The sequence below is a fragment of the Dromiciops gliroides genome, chromosome 4 (genome assembly GCF_019393635.1).
Source record: "Dromiciops gliroides isolate mDroGli1 chromosome 4, mDroGli1.pri, whole genome shotgun sequence".
Lineage (NCBI taxonomy): Eukaryota > Metazoa > Chordata > Mammalia > Microbiotheria > Microbiotheriidae > Dromiciops > Dromiciops gliroides.
The window spans coordinates 339,948,437-339,974,143 of NC_057864.1; the positions used below are offsets into that span (position 1 = coordinate 339,948,437).

The 25,707-nt window shown below is 38.1% G+C and overlaps 1 protein-coding gene across 1 annotated transcript in view; it reads right to left on the reverse strand.

Annotated features, from left to right (window-relative positions):
- Positions 1–25,707, reverse strand: part of AK9 (adenylate kinase 9) — a 123,482-nt gene that overhangs the window by 17,533 nt on the left and 80,242 nt on the right. The window contains exons 30-34 of the mRNA XM_044004957.1: positions 22,983–23,201; positions 15,626–15,839; positions 8,123–8,324; positions 7,438–7,584; positions 3,920–4,140 (exon numbers count right to left, since the gene is read on the reverse strand). Of these exons, the coding sequence (XP_043860892.1) occupies positions 3,920–4,140; positions 7,438–7,584; positions 8,123–8,324; positions 15,626–15,839; positions 22,983–23,201 (1,003 nt within the window). The remainder of the gene's footprint in view (positions 1–3,919; positions 4,141–7,437; positions 7,585–8,122; positions 8,325–15,625; positions 15,840–22,982; positions 23,202–25,707) is intronic.

Consider the following 25,707-nt stretch of genomic DNA (forward strand, 5'->3'; position numbering starts at 1 on the left):
ATTATTCATTGTGAAAAATACAAATCAGCAAAAATTTATCAAAGCCCTATCTCTAAACTACCTTATTAATGTCTCACCCTGCCATTCCAAGGATAGGAACGCTTAGGTTCATCCAATTAGTAATACTTCTGGATTTCCCCTGGGGAATTTTTAGTTATCTGTAAGTTTTGTACAGGGTTTTGCTTTTGATATTTTTTGGGGGGGCAGGGCAATGAGGGTTAAGTGACTTGCCCAGGATCACACAGCTAGTAAGTGTCAAGTGTCTGAAGCCGGATTTGAACTCAGCTCCTCCTGAATCCAGGGCTGGTGCTTTTATCCACTGAGCCACCTAGCTGCCCCGCTTTTGATATTTTCTATGTAGTTTTATGACAATGTTAGATTTATATGATACTTTGGAGGAAGAATGTGATATTTTGTGGATTTGACCTATGGGAAGGCACCTCTGAATCGCTCATTTGCTTTGAAAGAGCTGAGCACTATTTTCACAACTAAATACAATAACAATCTGTGATAAATATACAACAATGAAGAGTTCCCACTGCTTGAGCAGTATTCAAGCCTCTTCATTAGTAAGGATTTGTGCTCTTGTTTAGGAAGTTAAAATTAGGTTAGTTACATATCTGGAGAATTTGTTTTATATATATATATATATGTTCTCTAAGTGCAAGATTTCTAACTCTATGGAATCTACATTGAACTTTCTATTTACAACCATACCTAAGGAAGGAACTTGTGAGCTTGTGTTTTACATGAGTTGCAGATGTATTTCTGTCTTAAATGAGGCTTCCCTTCCCAAAGGAGTATGTGGGTGTGTGTGTGTGGCTGTGTATGTGTGTGCTGGGGCATATTTACTGTGTGCTTTCAATATGTATTAGGTGGTTTCTACATTGTGGTTAGACCTCTGCCCTGATTGCAAATTGTTTTCCATCCCTTCCAGGTTTTCCTTCCCTGTAATCTAGCTATAAAACATTAACCCTTCTTGGCCTGAGGTTCCAACTTCTGGCCTAGGCTAAAGAACTTTCTACCTGAGCCCTCAATCCTTGGTTTAGGCCTCCTAAAGTTCCATTTCCAGAGAAACTCAGGGTGCCCCAGGGTATCAGCATTCATTCAGGAACATGGATCTAGACCTGGGAGGTCTCTCAGAGGTCACCTAGTCCAAATCCTTCACTTCAAAAGTGAGAAAACTGAGGCTCAAGGATGGGAAGTGAATTGTTTAAGATCACACAGGTAGTAGGCAGGCTTTTAACCTAGATCTTCTGATTCCTGAGCTGATTTTTTTTTTCCCTACTTCCTCCTCTCCTTAATCTCTCCCTAGGGCATTTAGGAGGCACAGTGGCTAGAGCACTGGCCCTGAAGTTGGGAGGACATGAGTTCAAATTTGACCTTAGACACTTACTAGCTGCGTGACCCTGGGCAAGTCACTTAACCCCAATTGTCTTAAACATATGGGGTTATCTCCAGTCATCTTGACATATGTATCTTGCTACTGGACCCACATGGCTCTGGGAGTGGGAGGTTGGTGACTTTGCACAGCCCTGCCTCACTTAAATCCAATTCAGTGCAAGTCATGACATCATAGGTCATGACACCATAGGTCAAATCCACAATGTCATGGTCTTCTTTGGGAACGAAGGGCAAACAACAACAAAAATGTCTCCCTAGTTCCTTGTTCCTTCCTTGCTGCCCAAACTTGCCCAAGCTTCCCCTATTCTTTTTTTTTTTTCCGGGGCAATGAGGGCAATAAGTGACCTGCCCAGGGTCACACAGCTAGTAAGTGTCAAGTGTCTGAGGCCGGATTTGAACTCAGGTACTCCAGAATCCAGGGCCGGTGCTCTATCCACTATGCCACCTAGCTGCCCCCAGCTTCCCCTATTCTTAAGAAGATCTAGCTAGATCCAGCTAAAACTTCACAATATTTTCTTATATCTCTCCTACATTTCTTAGTCAAACTCTTAGAAAAAGCTACTGCCACTACTCTCCCTCTCAATTCTCAACCCTCTGAGATCTGACTTCTGACTTCATAACTCAACTAAGACTTCTTTCTCCATAGTCACCAATGATCTGTTAATTGCCAAATCCTTTTTCGGTCCTCATCCTTCTTGGCCTCTTTTCAGCCTTTCACACTGTTGATCACTCTATTCTCTTGGATACTCACTCCTTTCTAGGTTTTTGTGACACTACTCTATCCTAGTTTTTCTCTTACCTGTTTGATTGTTGCTTAGTCACTTTTATTGGTCATCAACCAGTTCACTTCCACTAACCATCAATATCCCCCAAGGGTCTGTCCTAGGCCTTCTTCATTTCTTCCTCTATACTATTGTGATTATTAATCTCATCAGGTCTCATGAGTTCAATTATCATCTCTGTGCAGATGATTCCCAGAGTTATACATCCAGCACTAATTTTTCCTGCATCACCCGTTGGACATTTCTAACTGCATGTACAAATAGACGTCTCAAACTCAACCAGTCAAATGTCCATATTATAAGGGTGCCACTATCCTTCTAATTGTCAAGGTTCACAACGTTATCATCTTTGATTCCTCACTCTTCCTTATCTCACATACCTGCTCAGTTTCCAAGTTTTGCTGTCTCTTTTTCCATAACATCTCTTGTATCTGTCCCCTCACCTCACCATTCACATAGTCGCACCCTATTTAAAGCCATCATCACACCTCTCTCTCACCTGGACTATTGCAAATGGCCTCCTATTTGGTCTCCGTGCATGAAATTTTCCCTTATTCAAAACTACCCTCTTTTAAAAGCTACAAAAGAAGTTTATATTTAATCCTATAAGTTTTAGAGAGCAGCTGGAGATTTATTTAGTGGGGTAAAGACAGTTGGAAAATAAGGAAAATTTCTTTACAAGCTTTGTTTAAGGGGCAGCTAGGTGGCGCAGTGGATAGAGCACTGGCCCTGGAGTGAGGAGTACCTGAGTTCAAATCCGGCCTCAGACACTTAACACTTACTAGCTGTGTGACCCTGGGCAAGTCACTTAACCCCCATTGCCTCACTAAAACAAAACAAAACAAAAAAAACAAGCTTTGTTTAAGACAGACTGGAGAAGGGAAAGAATGGAAGGAGGGAGACCAATGAAAAGGCCACCACAGTAGTCCGGGCAATATGTGATGAGACCCTGAACTAGGTTGGTGATTTACATGAGTAGAGAGAAGTGGACAGATACAAGATACTGTGGAGGTTGAAGTGATAAGATTTGGCAGATGATCTGGGTATGTGGGGTGAGGCAGAGTGAGGAATCAATGATAACACTAAAGAACTTAACTTGGGAGATTAGAAGGATGATGATACCTTGACAGAAATGGCAAAATTCAGAAGAGACTTGGGTTTGGGAGGAAAAATAATGAATTCTGTTTTGGACATGTTGAATTTGAGATAGTTGGAAATGCCCAGCTGAGAGCTGGTGATGTAGGATTGGAACTAAGAATGAATAGGGCTGAATGTATAGGTCTATGAACCATCAGCCTAGTTATTATAATTAAAAATAGGGTAGCTAGAGAGATAAAGCAATTAGGAGAATGGAGAGAGAGAGAGAGAAAAAAAAAAGAGGCTTGAGAGGACAGAGCCTTGGGGAACACCCACAGTTGGGGAATGAGATATGGTGTGGTCAGATAGGTAGGAGACTCAGAGGAGACTAGTGTCAATCAGATAAGAAAGAACTTATTAACTTTCTTTTTTTCTTTCTTTCTTTTGCAGGGCAATGAGAGTTAAGTGATTTGCTGAAAGTCACACAGCTAGTATCAGGTGTCTGAGGCTGAATTTGAACTCATGTCCTCCTGAATCCAGGGCTGGTGCTTTATCCACGGTGCCACCGAGCTGTCCCCTAACATTCTTGAAATAAATGTGCAGAATACATATTTTAAAAGCAGAAATTTATTTTAACAGCAACAATGTTTTCTTACCTTCTCTTATCCTTTCCAAATACAGCTGGATCCGTTTATTCATCATCTGAACATTCTCAAGTACTTCATTCCACACCCACCATTTGCTGTGAAATCCATCGATTACACACCAATTCTGATGCTCTTCCTCATAGAATTCCTTGATAACAACTCTGTGCTTGTTTAGACATGAGTTTCTGATAGACAAAATCTGTGAGCTGTTGTGTACTGGATAAGGCAAACTAAATAAAGAGAAAAAAATGCTGTTGCATATATTTTCCTGAAAAACAAGTTTGAGGATGATAGTTGTGTAAATGAGCTTGATTTCACTGTTGATATATTCTATACTTTAAACTCCTTACTCTGCAGCATGTTCTCAAAATAATTTAGAAATAGAATTCTGCTATTAGGAGTGTTTGTCACCTTGACTTTTCTTCTATTTTATCATGAAAAAAATTCCAAAAAGCATGATAAAATAAAAGCAACCTGTACTTTAGATTTATTTAGTAATTCCACTCCATCTTTCATTTCATTTCATAGACCAATTGTTTTGAAGATAAGAAAGCATAATCTATGCTTGTCTTCTATTTCAGAGACTTGAAATTCAGCCAAGTAAATTTAATACTTGTTGAGCCTTACAGCTACCAAATACCATGTCTCTAGGACACTCTGCCATCAGAATTGTCTTAGAAAGATTCTGAAGATCACCTGGCAGGATAAGATACCAGACACTTGAGGTCCTTCCGTGAATTAAACTTTCAAGCATTCAAACTCTACTGCAGAGAGTGCGACTCCAATGGGCTGGCCACGTCATCCTAATGCCAAACCTGTGCTTGCCTAGAAGACTGTTTTATGGAGAACTCACATAGGACAAGCACTCACATGGTGTTCAGAAAAATCGATAAAAGGACATTCTCAAGGTATCTCATAAGAACTCTGGAATTGATAGCATGACATGGGAGACAGTGGCACAGGACTGTGTAGTATAGCATGCCCTCATCAGAAAAGGTATTGTGGGGGGCAGCTAGGTGGTGCAGTGGATAAAGCACCAGTCATGGCCTGAGTTTAAATCCGACCTCAAGACACTTGACACTTACTAGCTGTGTGACTCTGGGCAAGTCACTTAACCCTCATTGCCCTGCGGAAAAACAAACAAAAAACAAAAAGAAAAGGTATTGTGCTCTTTGAGCAAAGCAGAATTGAGGTAGCTCAAACAAAACATGTACAAATTTAGAGAATCCACCCCAAATATTCACATGGATTATTTGTGCCTGACCTGTCATAGAGTATTCCGAGCTTGTACTGGTCTGATCAAACACAGTTGGATACACTGTAACTCAACTCTAACATAGTGATGCCATTTTGGTCCTCTTCAAGAATGAAGGACAATAACCAACCAACCAACCAAGGACACTCTGCCATCTTCCACAAAACACGGCTTTTTCTTAATATCTGTTGTTCTTCAGTTATTTTAGTAATGTCTGACTCTTCATGATCCCACTTGGGGTTTTCTTGGCAAGGATACTGGAATGGTTTGCCATTGCCTTCTCCAGCTTATTTTACAGATGAGGAAACTGAGGCAAACAGGGTTAAGTGACTTGCCCAGGGTCACACAGCTAGCAAGTATCTGAGGTCAGATTTGAACCCTTGATTATAGAATGTGTCTCCAAGTACTGCGGGGCTTTGTAATTTATGTTCTTGCCAAACTTCAGTATATATCTCTTGTAAAAGCTAATTCAATTAATTGATTAAGTGATACTGGAGTGCTAGGGACTTAAGGGTATTGATGATTTAAGGGTGATACTGACTGAACTGGTGATTGACGTTGAGAACACTCTGGAACTGGGGCTTGAGTCCACATTAGAGAAAGGCTTCCCAAACACATCAGGGGTGCCCTTAGAACCCAGAGGAGATGTAACTTTTAACTCATGTTTTGATCTATTTGCTCTAGGGGGACCTGATTCATCAATTATGAAGAGGAGTTGGAAAGAGGAATTTGGACAAATCCCCACAGGTAAATTTATAAAACTCAGGAGATCTTTATCCCCAGAAATAGGAAGCCAACCAGAACCAGATACCTGTACATATTCAAGTCCTTGTTAAGACTGTGTCAGGCAAAGCACACCATGAATGCTCATAAAGATCAGGATCTCACCGGCCAATTCTAGTCACCCCTAGCATAGCCTAATCCTATTAAGTGTTATCACCATCCAAAACATATATTTGGTTGGTTTTATTTGATGTGTACAGAAGATAAATATTTGGAAATAGCTAAAACCACATGTTTTGGGAGACAATTTTGGATGAAATATTTTCATGGGGTAATGTAGTATTATTTAATAGTAGGGCAGGTGTTTTGGATCCCCTAATTCAACTTGTAGAGGCAACTATTTTTCTTCTACTTTAATCTTTAATTCTATTGTGTTTTAATTTGGGTGAGTACAAGTGCCTGGGATCATGTCATTACTTCTCAATTTAAAGCCCTTTCTCAGCCTCAATTTCCTTCATAATATAATAATATAATAATAGCACCAAACCTCCAGGAGTTCTTGTGAGGATTAAATAACATAACATGTATAAAGTGTTTTACAAACCTTAAAGTGGTATATAAATGCCAGTTATGAGTATGTATTTATATTATTCCATTATTATATTCAAGGTTCTACTGTCACTGACTTACCCTTTCATGGGGAGAGGTGACACATTTCATATTTATTTTAATTATTTTGCTAGAAGGCAACTAGGTGACATAGAGCAGGGCTTCTTAAACTTTTTCCACTCGTGACTCCTTTTTGCCTGAGAAATTTTTACATAATCCCGGGTATATAAGTATGTGAAATAGGTATACATAACTTTTTACTGTTGCCAAATTTTTCGTGACTCTCACATTTGGTTACTCAACCCATATGAGGTCATGACCCACAGTTGAAGAAGCTAGAACACAGAGAACAGAGCGCTGAACTTGGAGTCAGGGAGGAAAACCTGAGTTCAAATATGGCCTCAGATAGTGGTTGTGTGACTCTCGGTCTGTCACTTAACCTCTGTCTCAGTTTCTTCACTCATAAAATAGGAATAATAACCACACCTCCCTCTCAGGGTTGTTGAGAGGATCAAATGAGAGAATATTTGTAAAGTGCTTTGAAAACTTTAAAGCACTATATAAATGGTATTATTATTATTATATGAACTTGTATAAAACCACTGACTGATAGATTTGCAGAGCTAAAAACACTACTTTGTAAGTAAGTACTATTTTCAGTTCTTCATTAAATTTTGCTGAGCAGCCAGGCATGGTAGTGCATGTCTGTAATTCCTGCTCTCAGGCTGGTGGATCTCTTGAGCTCTGGAGTTCTGAACTACAGTATGTTAGACCCATCAGGTGTCTGCATTGTTGGGCATTAATATTAATATGGTGAGCTCCCAGGAGTAATGCCTGTCGAGGTCGTATCAGGCACATGAGTGGCCCCTTCAGTTACAAGTACAGATAGAGAAATGATAGGGAGACCCAGTATTTTAAGAAAAATTATCGACCACCTTACCTTTCACTCATTTGATTATCCAGTAGTGATCGTTTAAAAATCTCCTTTGTAGGGACTTGTAATTCAAAAATTATCACAGGAATGATACTTCTTGATTCCAAGAGGTTCACTTGATGTCTTGTGACAGGGTATCCATCAATTACAACCCTATTAAAGAGGAATTTAGCTATTTAAATCTCTTAATTTTTTCTTATCTATCATTAATATATTTTCTTTCATAGGAGGAAAAGAGACACCAAGTCCTAATACAACTTCATTTAATCAAGTATCCATGCATGATGAAAGTATAAACTCTGTCACAAATGTTGCAAGAATGCATATTAAAGGGGGCAGCTAGGTGGTTCAGTGGATAAAGCACTGGCCCTGGATTCAGGAGGACCTGAGTTCAAATCCAGCCTCAGACACTTGACACTTACTAGCTGTGTGACCCTGGGCAAGTCACTTAACCCTCATTGCCCTGTCCTCCTCCCCCCCCAAAAGAAATGCAGATTAAAGTCTTATTATACTAAATCTAATGTATAATTTTGTTTCTCATTGTCTTTCAGAATATAATTGATGCTTAAAAACTTTTGAAAAACTATCTTTCAAAGGAGATTCATTAAAATATAACACAGTCCATTCTATAAAAAGTCTTATGATATGTTATCAACATTTTAAACATGAATGTTAATGTCAGAAAGCCTACCCTGCAGTATTGCACACAGTATCCATCAGAGCAATTTCTAAAGCTTGGATAGCCAGCTCATCAGGTGCCGTTAATCCTTTATGAAGATGCCAGTTTAACATAAGTGCCAACTCTGTCTCCGGATGGTCGTTCAGTATCATACGCATGGCATCTCCTACTGACAAACGCAGTAAACCATATTCCTGTGCAAATCTTTTGGCAACTGCAAAGCATAAATAGCATTAGACATTTTCTTTTTTCTCTTTATTTATTTGTTTTTAAAATGATATTTTATTTTTTCCAATTGCATGCAAAACCAGTTTTTAACATTCATTTTTAAACAATTTTTGAGTTCCAAATTCCCTCCTTCCCTCCCTCCCCTTTTCCCTCCCCGAGATAATAAGCAATTTGATATAGGTTATACAGTTGTAATCATGCAAAACATGCTACTCATGTTATGAAATAGACCAAAAAACCCCAGAAAAAATAAAAATAAAAAATAAGGCTTCGATCTTCATTCAGACCCCATCAATTCTTTCTCTGGAAGTGGATAGCATTTTTCATTATGAATTCTCTTAGATCATTGTATTGCTGAGAATAGCTAAGTCGTTCATAGCTGATCAGTGTACAATATTGCTATTACTGGGTACAATGTTTTGTTTTCCTGATTATGCTTACTTCACTCTTCATCAGTTCATGCAAGTCTTTCCAGGTTTTTCTGAAATCATCCTGCTCCTCATTTCTTATAGCACAAGAGTATTTCAGCACAATCAGATACTACAACTTGTTCAGCTATCCCCCAATTGATGGGTATCCCTTCAATGTCCAATTCTTTGGCATCACAAAAAGAGCTGATGTAAATATTTTTTGTACAGATAGGTACTTCCTGCCCTGGCCCACCTTTTTGGGATACAGACCTAGTAGTGATATTTTTGGATCAAAGGGTATGCACAGTTTCATAGCCTTTTGGGCATAGTTCTAAATTGTTCTCCAGAAATGGTTGGATCAGTTTGCAACTTCACTAACAGTGCATTAGTGTTCCAATTTTTCCACATCCTCTCCAGCATTTATAATTTTCCTTTTCTGTCATATTACCCACTTTGATAGGTGTGAGGTCATACCTTCGAGTTGTTTAAATTTGCATTTCTCTAATCAATAGTGATTTAGGGCATTTTTTCATATGTCTACATAGAGGCTTTGATTTCTTCATCTGAAAACTTCGATATCCTTTGACCATTTATTAATTGTGGAATGACATATTCTTATAAGTCTTTATATATTTCTTTATATATTTGAATAATGAGGTCTTTATCAGAGACACACAGTAATTTTTTCCCCCAGCTGTCTGCTTTCCTTCTAATCTTGGCTGCATTTGTTTTGTTTGTTCAAAAACTTTTTAATGCACTAAACATTTTCTTAGCAGTTTACTTGTGAAATGCTTTTCAAAAATTCATCATTTACATCTTAGCTTCAAACTCCAGTTAATGTTAGTAGCCAGTGAAACTTAACATTAGTCAAAGACATGTGAAAAAATTATAATATTTATCACTAAATTAACATCATTAAAGATCACAGATAATTATGCCTTAATATATCTGGTTAATAATTTTGGTTCATAGCTGCTCAGTTGTTTCAGTCACGTCTGACTCTTCATGACTCCATTTTGTTTTTCTTGGCAAAGATACTGGAATGGTTTGCCATTTTCTTCTTCAAGAGCTCATTTTACACATGAAGAAACTGAGGCAAACAGGGTTAAGTGACTTGCCCAGGGTCACACAGCTAGTTAGTATCTGAGGCCAGATTTAAACTCAGGTCTTCCTGACTCCAGGCCTAGCACTCTATGCACCATGCCATCTAGCTGCCCTCTCAGCTTGTAGGATCATATGCTAATAAATTTAGGTTTGGAAGGGACATTAAAGATTGTGAAACTGAGGCCTAGGTTAAGGGTTAAATGATTTCTTCGAAATCACACAAATTCTAAGTAACAAAGCCTAGATTTGGATGCAGGTCCTATGACTTTAAGGAGCCACTAGGCAATTCAGTATATAGAGCACTAAACCTGGAGTCAGAACTTATTTTAATTTTTAAAAATTATTTTAAAAATTTTATTTAATTTTAAGTGACTTGCCCAGGGTCACACACCTAGTAAATGTCAAGTCTCTGAGGTCACATTTGAACTTAGGTCCTCCTAAATCCAGGGCCGGTGCTTTATCTACTGTACCACCTAGCTGCCCCCTAGAATTTAGTTTAAATCTGGCCTAAGACTTTTCCTAGCTGTGTCACCCTGGGCAAGTCACTTACCCCTGTTTGCTTTGGTTTCCTCATCTGTAAAATGAGATAGAGAAGAAAATGGCAAACCCCTCCAGTATCTTTGCCAAGATAACCCCAAATGGCATTATAAAGAGTCAGACATGACTGAAAAATGACTGAACAACAATAATCCTCAACAATATTTTGTTTAATGGATACTCTGGGAACAAAGCTCTTTCATCATGAAAATAGTTTTTGTCTTATCACAGCATTCATCCAAATAACACCTGGATCCTGAGAAAATTGATCCCCTCTACTTCTGGCAAAGCCCCTAAAAGTAATAAAACATTAAATTCTCAGGACTTTAGTCACAATATACAAGTCCTGCTTTAAGATTGTCAATGTGATAGTAGTAAGGATGCTGGACTTGGAGTCAGAGGACTTGGGTTCAAATCCCACCTGTGACACTACTTACATGACCATTGAACAAGTCACTTAATCTTTTGAGCCTCAGTTTCCTCATCTACAAAGTGGAGGGTTTAGACTCAAAGATCTCTGAGGCTAGAGCTGTGGTCCTCTTGGAGTCTGTGACTGGGGAAAATGAAAATGATATATGAAGAAGACCTAGTAGTAGGTCTATATCCCAAAAGAAATAAAAAGAAAAAGGAGCCACATGTACAAATATATTTATAGCAGCTCTTTTCTGGTGGCAAGGAATTAGAAATTGAGGGAATGCCCATCAATTAAGGACTGGATGAACAAGTTGTGGTATATGATTGAGATGAAATATTATTGTGCTATGAAAAATGATGAGCAGGATTGCCCTCAGGAAAACCTGGGAAGACTTCCACGAACTGATGCAAAGTGAAATGAGCATAACCAGAACACTCTACACAGTAACAGCAATATTGTAAGATGATCAACTGTGAATGACTTAGCTATTCTCAGAAATACAATAATCCAGACAACTCTGCAGGATTTATGAAAAATGTGTCCTCAGGGGCAGCTAGGTGGTCCAGTGGATAGAGCAACAGCCCTGGAGTCAGGAGTACCTGAGTTCAAATCCGGCTTCAGACACTTAACACTTACTAGCTGTGTGACCCTGGGCAAGTCACTTAACCCCAATTGCCTCACTAATTAAAAAAAGAAAAGAAAAAAGAAAAATATGTCCTCAGAGAAAACTGATGGATCATGAATACAGATTGAAGCATACTTATTGTAATTATTTTTTGCCTGTTTTCTTTTACAACATGACTAATATGGAAATGTTTTTTGACTACACATGTAAAATCTATAAATCAAATTGCTTGTCTTCTTAAGGTAGGGATGAAGGGAGAGAATTTGGAACTGAAAAATTTAAAAACAAATGTTAAAAATTGTTTTTACATGTAATTGGGGGAAAAGAAAATATTAAATATTTTTTTAAAAAGAAGCTCTAGCAGTGCCAAAGGAAAGTAGAATAATGAGCACTGCCAGAAAGGTCCCAAAGGGGACTTATAGATCATCTAATCCAATACCATCATTTAAAAAATGAGTTAAAATGAGGCTTGGAAAGTTTAAATCATTTGCCTAATATTTCACAGTAAGGAACTGATAGACTCAGGTTCTTGGGTCTCAGCCCCATGCTCTTGCTTTCCAATTACCTATCTTCTTAACAAAATCCTCAAAGTTAAAAGTTTTATAAATGTTAATTATGGATACATAGAAAATTTAAAAAAATAATTTTGTTACAATAATTAAAAGGATAGTGACTAGTCTTGTGATTTCATTGGCATGGGAAACTCCTACTAATGCAGGTTGCTACTTTCTCTGTAACCTAAAAGTGTGAGGGTTGCCTAGAGCAGAGATGTCAGACTGGAAGCCACCACTTTGGAGGATGGCCCAAACCAGATTAAAATAAAACTGGGAAATATTTAACAAAATAAATAAAAATACAATACAACACAGATAATATTTGTGGTTTTCTAAGTCACTGCAGTTTTTTTCTTTGATTTTGACACCATTGGCGTAGAGCACTAAGAAACTATCTGGCTTGCTGGTGTCAGAAAGCAAGATTTGATCCCAGGTCTTCTTGGCTCAAAGGCCAGCTCCTTCTTCACTATGCCAGTTGCTTCATAATCATTCAAAGCAATCCAAGAAATATTTGCTAAATAGGCAACTTTGAATTTAGTCTCTGAAGAATAGAAAACTGAGATTGTACCAATCTTTTCAAATTTCCTTTTCTTTTCAACAGGAAAACATTTTATAGTTTTGGTTTTGTATTCTCATTGGGCAGGATTAGAGTGTAAACTCCTTGAGGGCAGGGACTATGTTTCATCCATAATTTTTGTTTCCCCCAGCACCTAGTACAGGGCTATGTACAATGAAGCTCCTTTTTAAAAATAATGTTAGAAACCTCACCCTTTACTCCTTATTAGAATTTGGATTTCTTTGATCCTTAAGGTCACTCTCTTAGGTTGGTAGCCAAATTGAAGAACATCATGGTAAATCTGAACATTTTCCTTATCATTTCAGTGCTTTCACTTTATTTATCTTGAGTCAGCATTACACATATAAGCAGTAGATAGATATCTATATGGTCTAATTTGATATTTATTGGGAAAAATTCCTCTCTACCCTAACATATACACATGTATTTGTGTATGAGGGTATATGTCTATGTACATATCTATGCACACACACAAGTAAACACACATAAAAGTATATGCATATATATTTATGTGATACATGCAGGTATATACATATATGTGTATGTGCCTACACACCCATCCACCACTGATACCTGAAATTCCACCACTGACAACTGTGGAGAAAATATTGTTCTGTCAAAAAGCTAGTTGCTATGATTATTATTTTTTAATCACATTCAAAATGTTTTAAAATATTTACCAAATGAAAATGTTTTGGCCCTTTAATTAAGACCTGTAAAGGTATCTCAAGCTAAAAAACTGCATTATCTTTAAGAGAAATTATTAGGCTAGTTGAGCAATTAATTTATCCAATCTGAAGATAGAATTAATAAGGTGGCTAGGAGATAGTAGATTTCTGCCACCAAATGTAACTGCACCTGTAGGCAATCATGGAGCAGGCACATATGTTTAGGATCTTATTCCTTTAAATATGAATAGAGCTCCAAGTCTGGAAGTCAGGAAGACTTCAGTTCAAATCCATTATCAGACACTTACTAGCTGTGTGACCCCGGGCAAGTCACTTAACCTGTTTGCCTCAGTTTTAATAGCACCTACCATCCAGGGTGGTTGTGAGGATCAAATGAGATAACTGTCAGGCATTCAGCACAGTGCCTGGCACATAGTAGGTGCTATATTAATATTAGCTATTTACACAAATGTATCTTAGAAGTGCATATAACAGTACAAAAGACACTGGATTTGTATTCAAATCCTAATTCTGCCACTTGCTAATTATGTGACTTTGGACAAATCCCATACCTTTTTGGAAACTCAGTTTCCTATCTGTGTGATGAAGTGATTGGACCAGATGACTAAGGTCCTTAGTAGTCTGTCAATCTTATGATATTTTAGTTATTTAACTTTTGGAGATTTTTTTGGAGTGACTTGGATATGTGTCTTTATTCCTGAAGGGGACTATCAATATGTAAACTCATTCATTCAATAAACATTTATTATGGGCCGACTACGGGCCAGGAACTGTGCTAAGTGCTGGGGATACAAAAAAAAAAAAGGCAAAAGACAGTCCCTGTCCTCAAGGAGCTTAGAATCTAATGGGTGAGACAGCATGCAAACAAATCTATACAAAGCAAGATATATACAGGATAAATAGGAAATAATTAACAGAGATAAGGCATTATAATTCAGAAGGGTTGGGGAAGGCTTCCTGTAAACTCTCTCCATTGCTATCAGGATTCTATCACAAAAGTAATTTAGTAAAGATTTTTCTTTCTCAATTTTCAAGAATAATTTGTGTGGCATTAACTACTCTTTAAATATTTGGTAGAATTCACCTATAAATCTTTCTATGCTATTTTTTCCCTTTTAGTTAATTTCTTTATGATTCACTCAGTTTTATCTTCGAATTAGATAAAGGTCTCTATTTTACTTTCTGTTAATTTGGATATTTTATATTTTTTGGAGGTAATCTACCATTATTTTAAAATTTTCAGTTTTGTTAGCACATAGAACTTTTATGTTTCATTTTTGTATAATCCCAACCAGAAACACTCTCCCTCCTCAGTATGTGCTCTAGCTAGAAGTCACTCCAGGAAGTGTGTGTGGAGATCAAAGTTGAGCTCCCTTGGTCATTTCCAGTACATCATGTATGCCCTGGCTCAGTGCTGAGGGACCTAAGAACTCCTGACATTTTAGACTCATGATGTTTCCTCTGAGGCTATAAGTGGTTATCTCAAGATTTCCATTTAGTCCTGACTCAGGTTCACTTAGCCTAGCTGTCACGTGTGAGCAGCTGCGATAGACTGACACTCTTCTTCACTTCACCAGAAAGTACAAAAGAGAGCCTGACAGAGTCCCCACAATATTGGAAGATGGGAGAAGGAGGAGGAGGAGGAGGAGAAGACAGACAGACAGACACACACACACACACACAGAGACAGAGAGAAACACAGAGATAGAGATACAGAGACAGAGACAGTGAGAGAGACAGAGGAGACAGAGAGAGAGACACACACAAAGACAGAGACAGACACAGAGTGACAGAGAGAGAGGGAGGGAGAAAAAAGGGAAAGAAAGGGAGAGAGAGACAGAAAGACAGAGAGAGACAAAGACAGAAGGAAACACAGAAAGAGAGAAAGGGAAAGAAAAGGAGAAAGAGACAGGGAGAGAGACAGGGAGAGAGAGAGAGAGAGAGAGAGAGAGAGAGAGAGAGAGAGAGAGAGAGAGAATGAGAATGAGAATATGAGATTCTTCTCTCCCATTAAAGTTTGCTAAGTTGATGGGTTTTTTGGCTCAGTGCCAAAACTTCTTTGCCACATCTTGTTCCTCCTGCTGCATCCTCCCCAAATGCCAAGTCCCTTACCATCGGAGCACATATGGTGTACCAGAAATGCTCAGACAAGTTCAGCTCAGCATGTTCCATGTGACACGGTCTAGTCTGAGCACATGATGATGGGGAAGAAGTCTGTTTCTACCAAATGAGTTTCTAGGTTTCCTAGCAGCAAAGTATTTAGTTCTCCAAGCAGTTTATGTTCTTGGGTTAATCAAATGCTGTTAGTTCGTGAATATATAATCCTAGTTTTCAGGCAGCTCCCCTTTACTTAAGAAAACGAGTAAGCAGACTCACCTGTAGTTTTCCCAGATTTTGGAGGCCCAACAATCGCAATCCTAATGGGCACAGAAGGTTTTGGTTTGGGCTGACGGATATATTTGATTGGGTTCTTCATAAATTTATCCTTATTTACTTTGTTGGATAAAAAATAAATATATTGTCGATGGATCACAGGATAGGTTGGATTATTTGCATTCACTAAAGGTTTGATAGCATCTCCTTCATATAGCTGTAATATAAACAAAATGATTTCTCTTCAGTTATTTCTAACATATACATTTGTTTTCATTAATTTGGAATCTGTAACTTAATAATAACAAATAGTTGTAGTGCTATGTGCCAGGCACTGTGCTAAGTGCTTCACTATGTTATTTTGTTTGATCCTCAAAACAGCTTGGGGAAGTAGGTGCTATTAATATCCCCAATTTACAGATAGTAAGACGGAGGCAAACAGCAGTTTAGTGACTTGCCCAGGGTCACACAGCTAGTAAGTGTCTGAGGCCAGATGTGAACTGAAGTCTTCCTGACTCCAAGCCTGGAGTTCTAAGCCACCTCACTGCCTGTGGAGAATTTGTTATTTTCAAAATGCTTCTGTTCAGAGAACTTTATAACAGCTTTAGATGTCTTTGCACGTACATGTAAGTCAACATGAACTTTCTTTTCTTTGTCTTTTAATGATCAATTTTCATGAAATTTAGTATCAACAGCTGCAATTCTTTTCATATTGCTTACAGTTCAGGTGATCTCTTCCCCCACCAAGCAGTTCAAGGTCAGTTATATACATTAATGATCCTTCAGCGAAACCGTGCTCTGCTTCCTCATGATATCATGTAAGAAAATCTGAGTTCCAGAAGGCCATGTCAGCAACATGTGAATTCTCTCTAGTGCTACAATGTTGGAAAGACTTCAAAGTCAGAGCCAATGATAGATTGTGTATCTGTCATCTGACAACCAGACAGGCTTAGGAGCAGAAAATGAACATTTTTGGTCACGGTAGTCCATGAAATGGGCAAAAATATAGATTGTTTTCCCACACAGTAGAAGTAGCAAAGTGGTAGAGAGGAGGAAGATGGTGCTATGGACAATGTAACTGTCATTTTTAAGGTACAACCTTTGTCCAAAGACCAATGAGTAAATAACACACTAGTGTAGGAGCTGAGGGGCAGCTAGCTGGCACAGTGGATAAAGTGCTGGCCCTAGAGTCAGGAAGACCTGAATTCAAATCCAGTCTCAGACACTTACTAGCCGTGCGACCCTGGGCAAGACACCATGTTTGCCTCAGTTTCCTCATCTGTAAAATGGACCAGAGAAGGAAATTGCAAACCACCCCAGTATCTTTGCCAAGAAACCCCAAATGCGGTCATAAAGAATAGGATGCGACTGAAGTGATTCAGCAACAACAAAAAGTAGGAGCTGAATCATATTCTTTTGACATTCTTATTATAAGTGGCTGAAGGGGCAGCTAGGTGGCGCAGTGGATAGAGCACCGGCCTTGGAGTCAGGAGTACCTGAGTTCAAATCCAGCCTCAGACACTTAACACTTACTAGCTGTGTGACCCTGGGCAAGTCACTTAAGCCCAATTGCCTCACTAAAAAAAAAAATAAAAAAAATAAGTGGCTGAAAGATTGAAGAACAGTAAATCATAATCATGAAAGGGAATTTCCCTAAGCCTACAAGAATCACTCCCACCACCAGCCTCCTCTGGTTCTTCTCCTGAGCCATTCCCTTCTATGTTTTCAACCAAGTCCCTGTTAAAAACTTGCTTAGGTTAGGAACAAGCAGAGAGTTTTATGGCCAGCAATTAGCAGTTTATCTTCAGATTTATACTGAATTAACATTCTTTGGGTATGATTGATAATCAGGGCTAAGTCCACCTACCCGATGATACTATCATTTAGCCCATACTGTTTCATCTTATCCACAAGGATATAATGAAAGATTTTATCAGATGATGTTAAGGTCTCTAATCTCTGCTACAGAAGAGCCTTGATTGAAAGGGAAGAGTCTCAGAAAGTCGTATCAGATAAACAGCAATAGCTAAGGCAAAGGTACATGGATTGTCGAGGCTGATTATTATTATTTTTTTTTATGTTTTATGTGCCAGAAGTTCTAGGCTTCTTGCTAACTTGGACATGACTACATAATACATATCATTTATGGTAAAATGGAAAGAACATCCCTGGATTTGGAGTCAGAAGACCTGAATTTCAATCTTCTATTTACAACCTGCATGACCTCTAGTAAATGACATAACCGTTCTGGGCTTCATTTTCCTCATTTGCAAAATGAAAGGGTGGAATGAGATGATGTCCTTCCAGTCCCAAATCCTATGACTTTGAATACATATCTAGGGGGCCACAATAGGCTGTCCTTTTCAGATGGTAATTTTACCAATAAAACACAAAAACGGCAAGCACCCACGGATGTTGGACCATAGAGGCTGCAACTGCCTCCAACAAAGAGAGACTGCCTAGTTATACAACTTCATACTTGTTCACTCTGACTTAGCAGGAGTAATGGTTCAATTTAAGCTACCATTGTTCTTTACCACTGAAGTACGTTTTTTGTAGGGAACCTAACTGACCCTTGATGATGATACCTTTATTTTCTAAGGCTTTCCAGATTGTCTTTTTAATAATCCATTCTAGAATTTGGCTGAGAATATATCAATGGCATGCCTTCTCTATTTAGTTTTCCAAGTCCATCATTTTCCCCATTTTGAAAACTGAGAAATTTATCTATCTTAGTAGTCATCTGACATCTTTCCTGTTTCTGTGACTTCTCAAAGATCACTGATGACGGTTTTATAATGACCTCTTCAAAATATATTTAGTACCGGGGCAGCTAGGTGGCGCAGTGGATAGAGCACCGGCCTTGGATTCAGGAGTACCTGAGTTCAAATTCGACCACAGACACTTGACACTTACTAGCTGTGTGACCCTGGGCAAGTCACTTAATCCCCATCGCCCCCACCAAATATATATATATATATATATATATATATATATTTAGTACCCTGGGATGGACTTTGACTCTCTGGAGATTTGAACTCTTTGAAAGCAGCTATATCTTTATATCTCTGAGTACTAGTCCAGCGCAGGGAAGTTTTAGGGCAGGGAAGGATAGACAAACAGACCACAGCCAGGAAGGAAGAAAACAAGTGTTTATTAACTACCTTCTAAGGGCCAGGCACTATGCTAACCACTTTACAAATATTGTCTCATTTCATCCTCATAACAACCCTGGCAGTTAGGTGTTATTATTATCCCTGTTTTAAAGTTGAGGAAACTGAGGCTTAGAGAGGTTAGGTGAATTTCCCAGAGTCACACAGCTAGTAAATGTTTGAGGCTGGATTTAAATTCATATCTTCCTAACTCCATGCTCAGCACTCTATCCAATGCACCTAGACAGGCAGAAAGAAAGCCCTTATTGGTACTGATGAACAAAGCCCAGCATTGGTCAGGGAAAGATTGACTTAGGGGGTTGGCTTTGAGAAGGAAAATATTGGCCCCAGTTAGCATGAATAAGACTATCACCACCATGCTACAATGGAAAGGGCCTTGGTTTGGAGTCAGGATACCTGGATTTGTATCTCTTCTTTGTCATCTATTATCTAAGAAGCTTTGAGAAATTCACTTCACCTCTTGGGATCTCAGTTTCCATAAGTATAACATTCAGCTAAGACTACTTGTTTGGAAAGAGTCTTGAATATGGAGTCAGGAAGATGTGACTTTTAATCATACTTAATACTGATTGATCTTGGGCAAGTAAGTTGCTTTCTAGGGTCTCATCTATAAAAAGAAGGGGTTGGAGCACATGATCTCTGTGGTGCCGTCTTGCTCTAATTCCCTGTGATCCAATGTGAGCTAAGTTACCCATCTCCTTGGGTTTCAGTTCCCTCCCTCTTAGCACTTTGGAGCTTTTCCAGTCTAAGTATTATCCAAATAGGAGTAGATATCCAAATAAATACAGTCCTCTGCAAAGTAAAGGAAAATATAAAATATATTCCAATGATATCATCAGTGTTTAAAACCTTTTGGAAATCATCTCTTGGGATTACCTTCAAATGTAGGGATATATTAAATAGACAAGTATTAAAAGCTTATTCTGTGGCAGGACCTGTTGTACATGCTAGCAATGAAGGTACAAAACATGAAACATTTAATTGGGGGAGATATTTGTAAACAAATACAGACTATGTTTTTACTAGCTGGAATGATCCTAAGAATCAACATTGGAAGCTCATGAACTCAGAGGAGAGGAGTGGGGTTGGGTTGGACCCTCAGTTTAATGTGATGAGCTAATTGCAAATGAAGGGGGCTGCTACCCTGAATATAACTGTGAGCAGTTAGAACCTTGTCTGGCTTTCTGAGCAACTTAAGGAGTCACTTCTCTGGGCAGAATTAGAGATCTGCCAGAATGTGCTTACTTTGTGGCTACTGACACCTATTGAATATATCTGTTCTCCACCTTCCTTTTCCACCCTCCTCATCACTGTCTAGTAAATGATGTTGCTTAACCAGTTTCCCATTCTCTCTAAACCTTATCTAAAGTTTATGTTTTTGCAATGGGTTTTATCTCTGCATAAAAACAAGCTGACTTTTATGATGATCATTAAAGATAAGATGACTTTTATTATTATTACTCTTATTTTATTATTTATTATTTTTGTGAGTGCTTATTATACAGGAAGAGGGAAGAAAGAGAAATACATCAAGAAACACAGAAGGTGAACTCAAGAGATCAAATGTCTTGGACTTTAAAGGAAAAAATCATGAGCCTATAGAGTAAGCTCCCTGACAAAGAGGAGGGGGTGGGCAGGTTAGGGACTTCAAATATATGCAGAATACAAAATAAATACAGGGTAGTTAAATAAATGGTAATTAGGGAAGAAGGGTATTAGTAGTTGTAGGAAATTTGGAAAAACATAATGCTTGAGCAGCATTTTAATTTGTTTTTTGTTTGTTTGTTTGTTTTGTGGGGCAATGAGGATTAAGTGACTTGCCCAGGGTCACACAGCTAGTAAGTGTCAAGTGTCTGAGGTCACATTTGAACTCAGGTCCTCCTGAATCCAGGGCCAGGGTTTTATCCACTGCACCACCTAGCGCCCCCCCCCAATTGAGCAGCATTTTAAAGGAAGAGAGATTCTCTGAAGTAGTGGTAAAGGAGTGAATTCTTTTGAATATGTTTGATGGTGGCAAATCTTCATTCTTAGAAGATGACTTTGATTATCAGAAATGACCCAATAATTCAGAAAAAAGACTGTTGAGTTTTATGGGTGATATGCCTATTATAGGTGGTACTGAACTTGGAATTGGGAAAATCTGAGTCCAATCCCACCTTAGATATTTGCTAATTGTGTGGCTCTGTGGTCCCAATAGCCACAAGTCATTTAGCCTCTTCTAGCCTCAGTTTCCTTATCTGAAAAATAAGAGTAATAATAACATCTACTTCACAGGCTTGTGAGTATCAAATGAGATAAGATATATAGTGTTTAGCAAATGTTAAAGCTTGATTTAAAAGCTGGCTATAATTATTGTTATGATTAGCAATCTGCAGAATAGATTTTTCTGTAAAAAGAATGAGTTGTAATTTTATTTGAAGCTGACTTTTCTATGTGTTTGGCTTACAAATAGACTTAAGTCAGCTCCCAAAGAAGATTACAAGTAATGGCAACATCTTTGGAATAAATATCTCCCTTTCCAAGTTGATCATTTTGAAGAATGACATTCATATGATTTCTAAATTATAATGTAAAATTAAAAAAATAAGACTCATTATTATCTAGCCAGATCTCATCTTACCATCAGCATTGGGTCATTATGGACACTGATAAAGATGGGAAGGGCTAGAGGAAACTTTTGTTGTTTGTGAGGCTTTCCAAATTGGGCTAAAACACTTGCTTTTTGTATTACATCTGGCCTAAGTGTGGGGAGGCATCACCTTATTTAGTTCAAATCTGTCTGACTCTCCAAATCATGGAGAGAGAGTCTTTGTCAAAACCATGTTGGGTTAATCAAGAGGGTGAGGATTCTTAGACAGTCGTAAAGAGGTTGTCTCAGGCAAGGCTGAGAGCCAAGCAAATTGTGCCTGATGGACTATCTGGACCCTCCAGGGACCTTCTGCTCTCCCAGTTCTTATCCTCAGTTTGGATTCTCCTTGCACACACAACATGCTGCTTTGAGCTCTGACCAGTCTCCTTCCGAGTCTTGTGATCTTCTCTGGCACATGACAGCTTTCAATCCTTTAGATGGTGATTGAACTTGACAATGCAGTCACAATTTTGCATTACCATGCCAAGTTGTTTGTCTTTTGTACTTCCTTGAAGGCTTCTGAGAGGACTTGAGAACATTCTTTAAAGTAAGTGAAGCTATAACCTTACTAGAAATGGTGGAGAATTTTAGATCATTGGAATTATTCATTTATAGTCTCCCCAGGATACTATATTGACTTTTTTTTTTTTTTTTGGCAGTGAGGGTTAAGTGATTTGCCCAGGGTCACACAGCTAGTGTCAAGTGTCTGAGGCTGGATTTGAACTCAGGTATTCCTGAGTCCATATATTGACTTTTAAAAGCAAACCAAACTTATTATTTCACTGGCATGGGAAGTTCCCAATGAGGGTGGGAGCACTCCTCCCCGCCCCCCCCCCAGGGTTAAGTGACTTGCCTAGGGTCACACAGCTAGTAAATGTCAAGTGTCTGAGGTCATATTTGAACTCAGGTCCTACTAAATCCAGGGTCAGTGCCTTATCCACTGCACCACCTAGCTACCTCCAGGCACTCCTTTAAAAAATGCAGTTGGCTTCTGCTTTACAACTTTTTTTCTTAGAAAATGACTTGGGGAGCAGCTAGGTGGCACAGTGGATAAAGCACCAGCCCTGGATTTAGGAGGACCTGAGTTCAAATCTGGCCTCAGACACTTGACACTTGCTAGCTGTGTCACCCTGGGAAAATTGCTTAGCCCTCATTGCCCTGCCAAAAAAAAAGTGACTTAGGATGCTGAAAAGATAAATGACTGGACCCTGATACCACAGCTGGTATGTGTCAGAAGCAGAACCTGAACCCAAGTCTCCCTGACTCCAAGAGCAGCTCTCTGTATACTGAGATTTAGATCCTGATGTGAATGTCATTCTTCAGCACAGCCACCTTTGGAAGAGAGATATTTATTCTGAAGATGTTGTAATGATTCAAAACATGTTTGTACTCTTTGGGAATTTATAGGCCAAACACATACAGAAATCATCTTCACATATATTTACAACTCACTGCCACTGGGCAATGCTGCCTCACCATTATTTATGATCATAGTGATTTTTTATATATATTCAGCAAGATAACAATTATGGCTCTCAGATGTATTTGGTGAAATTACCTTTACTGGGTCCCATTGACCAAATGAGCTTACATATTTGTAGGTGAGACTAAGCATTTTCTGAGCAAGTGGTAATGATATTGAGTAACATTTCTCAAAGATACTTTCACGATTTTCCACCAGAGGCTTCAGTCTCTTATGCACCAGATAACGTACAATATGAAGCTTCCGTCCTCCCAGAATGTTAATAAATGGAATCAATAGTTTTTCAAATTCCTCCTAAAATGAAAGAATGAAAAAAACACAGACCTTAATGTTTTAAAGTGAGGGATCAGCTTGTTACTAAAGAGCTCTAATTTTGTATATTCTTTAATAGCAATAACATTATTTACAAAATGAAGATACAGTTGTGCACTGTGATCATTCACTTTGAAGATGTGCTTTATAGATCCATAAAAAAGGATTATCTACTTAAGAAGGTAAAATATAATTTCCTTTTCTCAACACAAATTTTTTCCATCATAGCAACTAGAGCCAGCATCACACTTAGTAGAGAGTATTGCTTGTGATTGTCCAGTGAAGGGAAAGATAAGCTTTCATCAGAATGATCATGTTTTTAATGAGGTACAGGGTTTTGAAGAAGACAGTAGAACCCTTCTTTGATGTTATTCCCCTCCTCTTCTTTATCTGAGACAGTACAGTATAATGAAAAGAGCATCTTACAAAACCTGAAAATACTATATAAATGGCAGCTGCTATTATCATTCTAGCTTCTAAATTGTTTTCTCACACCTAACATTTTTGACTGAGGGATGAAGGGTAAAATCGAATCTGTAATATGGGCATTTACTTTAAACCTCCTCTTCAGGAACACACACATCTTTTCCATATATCACAGGAAACCTGTTAACCTGTGTGATAAGAAAATTCCCTTTCTGATTAGCCTACTTTACATATGCACTTAATAATTTTGGTACTCAACGAGGCTTGTCAACATGCTCAGCTGATTTTAATAAATATTTATCCTTTAGAGATGATAATAACTGACATTTACATAGAATTTTTTTTTTTTTGGTGAGGTGATTGGGGTTAAGTGACTTGCCCAGGGTCACACAGCTAGTGTCAAGTATCTGGGGCCAGATTTGAACTCAGGTCCTCTTGAATCCAGGACCAGTGCTTTATCCACTGTGCCACCTACCTATATAGAACTTTTAAAGTTTCTAAGGTGATTCTAAGGTGATGGAAAGGGCTTCAGAGACCAGAAAGTCTAATATTCTCCTTTAATAAATGAGGAAACTGAGTTTCAGATGGGTTGTTTGTCCATTGCCAGTATCAAAAGTTGGATTTGAAAATAGCATGGAAACCATTGTACAGGATTTGGAGAAGATAAATGTGCATTTTCCAGATCACTTAACCATATCCCTTTCAATCAGGGGTTCTTAACCTTTTTTTAAAAAAGTGGTCATGGACCCTTTTGTGCAATCTATGGATATCCTGTCAGAAAAATGTTTTCAAATGCATAAAATGAAATACAGTCAGTCAACAAACATTTTTTAAGTGCTTATCATATGCCAGGTACTGTGCTAAGTACTGTATTTTCAAGTGTTTTATTTTCTTTCTTTTTTCATGTTTATAATAAATATTTGTCAATAATTGCTAGGTTCATAGTAAAAAAGATAACTGACCAAGGGAAAAAAGAATCAGAACTATTCAGAAGTTGAATGGATTATGCTTTCAGTGTTGTAACTTTCCCTTCACTGGAGATATTAACATTTATCATATAGATCATAGAAGAAACTTGCTGACTTTTGAATTGGCCTAGGTGTCTATGAGATCCCTTCCAATTCTGAGATTTTGTGATTCTGTCATTTATCCTACTGTATTGATCCTATTAAATTCTGGGCCCAGGACATTGTCCATCCCCCGTACCTTTCAAAGAAATATGTATAGATGAAATAAATAAATGGGCTACCCATATATAGATACATGTATATTATATATACATATCTATCCATGCTTATACATATGTACATATATACCTATATATGCACCCATGTAGATAAGTATATGTGCAAACCTACAAACACATACATATATACACATATACCCATATACATACCCATGTATATATCCATTCATCCATCCATAGACATACAGAAATATATACACATACCCACATTCATACACATGTATATACCCATTTATACATACATATATACATAAATATATACACACACATACCTATGTATTTCATAATCCAGATAACATGCACTTTTTGTCCACTTCATTTTTTTCCGTTCATTGTGAGGGTAATATCTTTTGAGTGAATATGGATTTCATTAAAGAAATCCTGTGGTATTCTAAGATTGATGCAATCAACATACTATTCTACACAAATAGGAACATGAGGAAGACCTTATACCATCTAGAGAATTTGTCTTCCATTTGGAATCTATGCATGATATTATCATGAAACTAGTAAATGTTTTTGGTAAACATATATCTTCCTTCAAATCAATTAACAGCTATTTGTAAAATGCCTACTATGTGTGACTGACTGGGAAGCAGGATATGGTACCCAGGTTAAGCTTTGAAGGGAGTGAGGGATGTCACTAGGTAGGTGAGAAGAGGAAGTATATTCCAGGAATGATGGATAGCCTATTCAAAGGCATGAAGATGAGAGAGGAAACATCAAGTTTGGAAAACAACTAGTATGCCAGTTTGGCTGGAACATAGATTGCATAATGGGCTACAAAGCAAGATAAGACTAGGAAGATATGTGGGA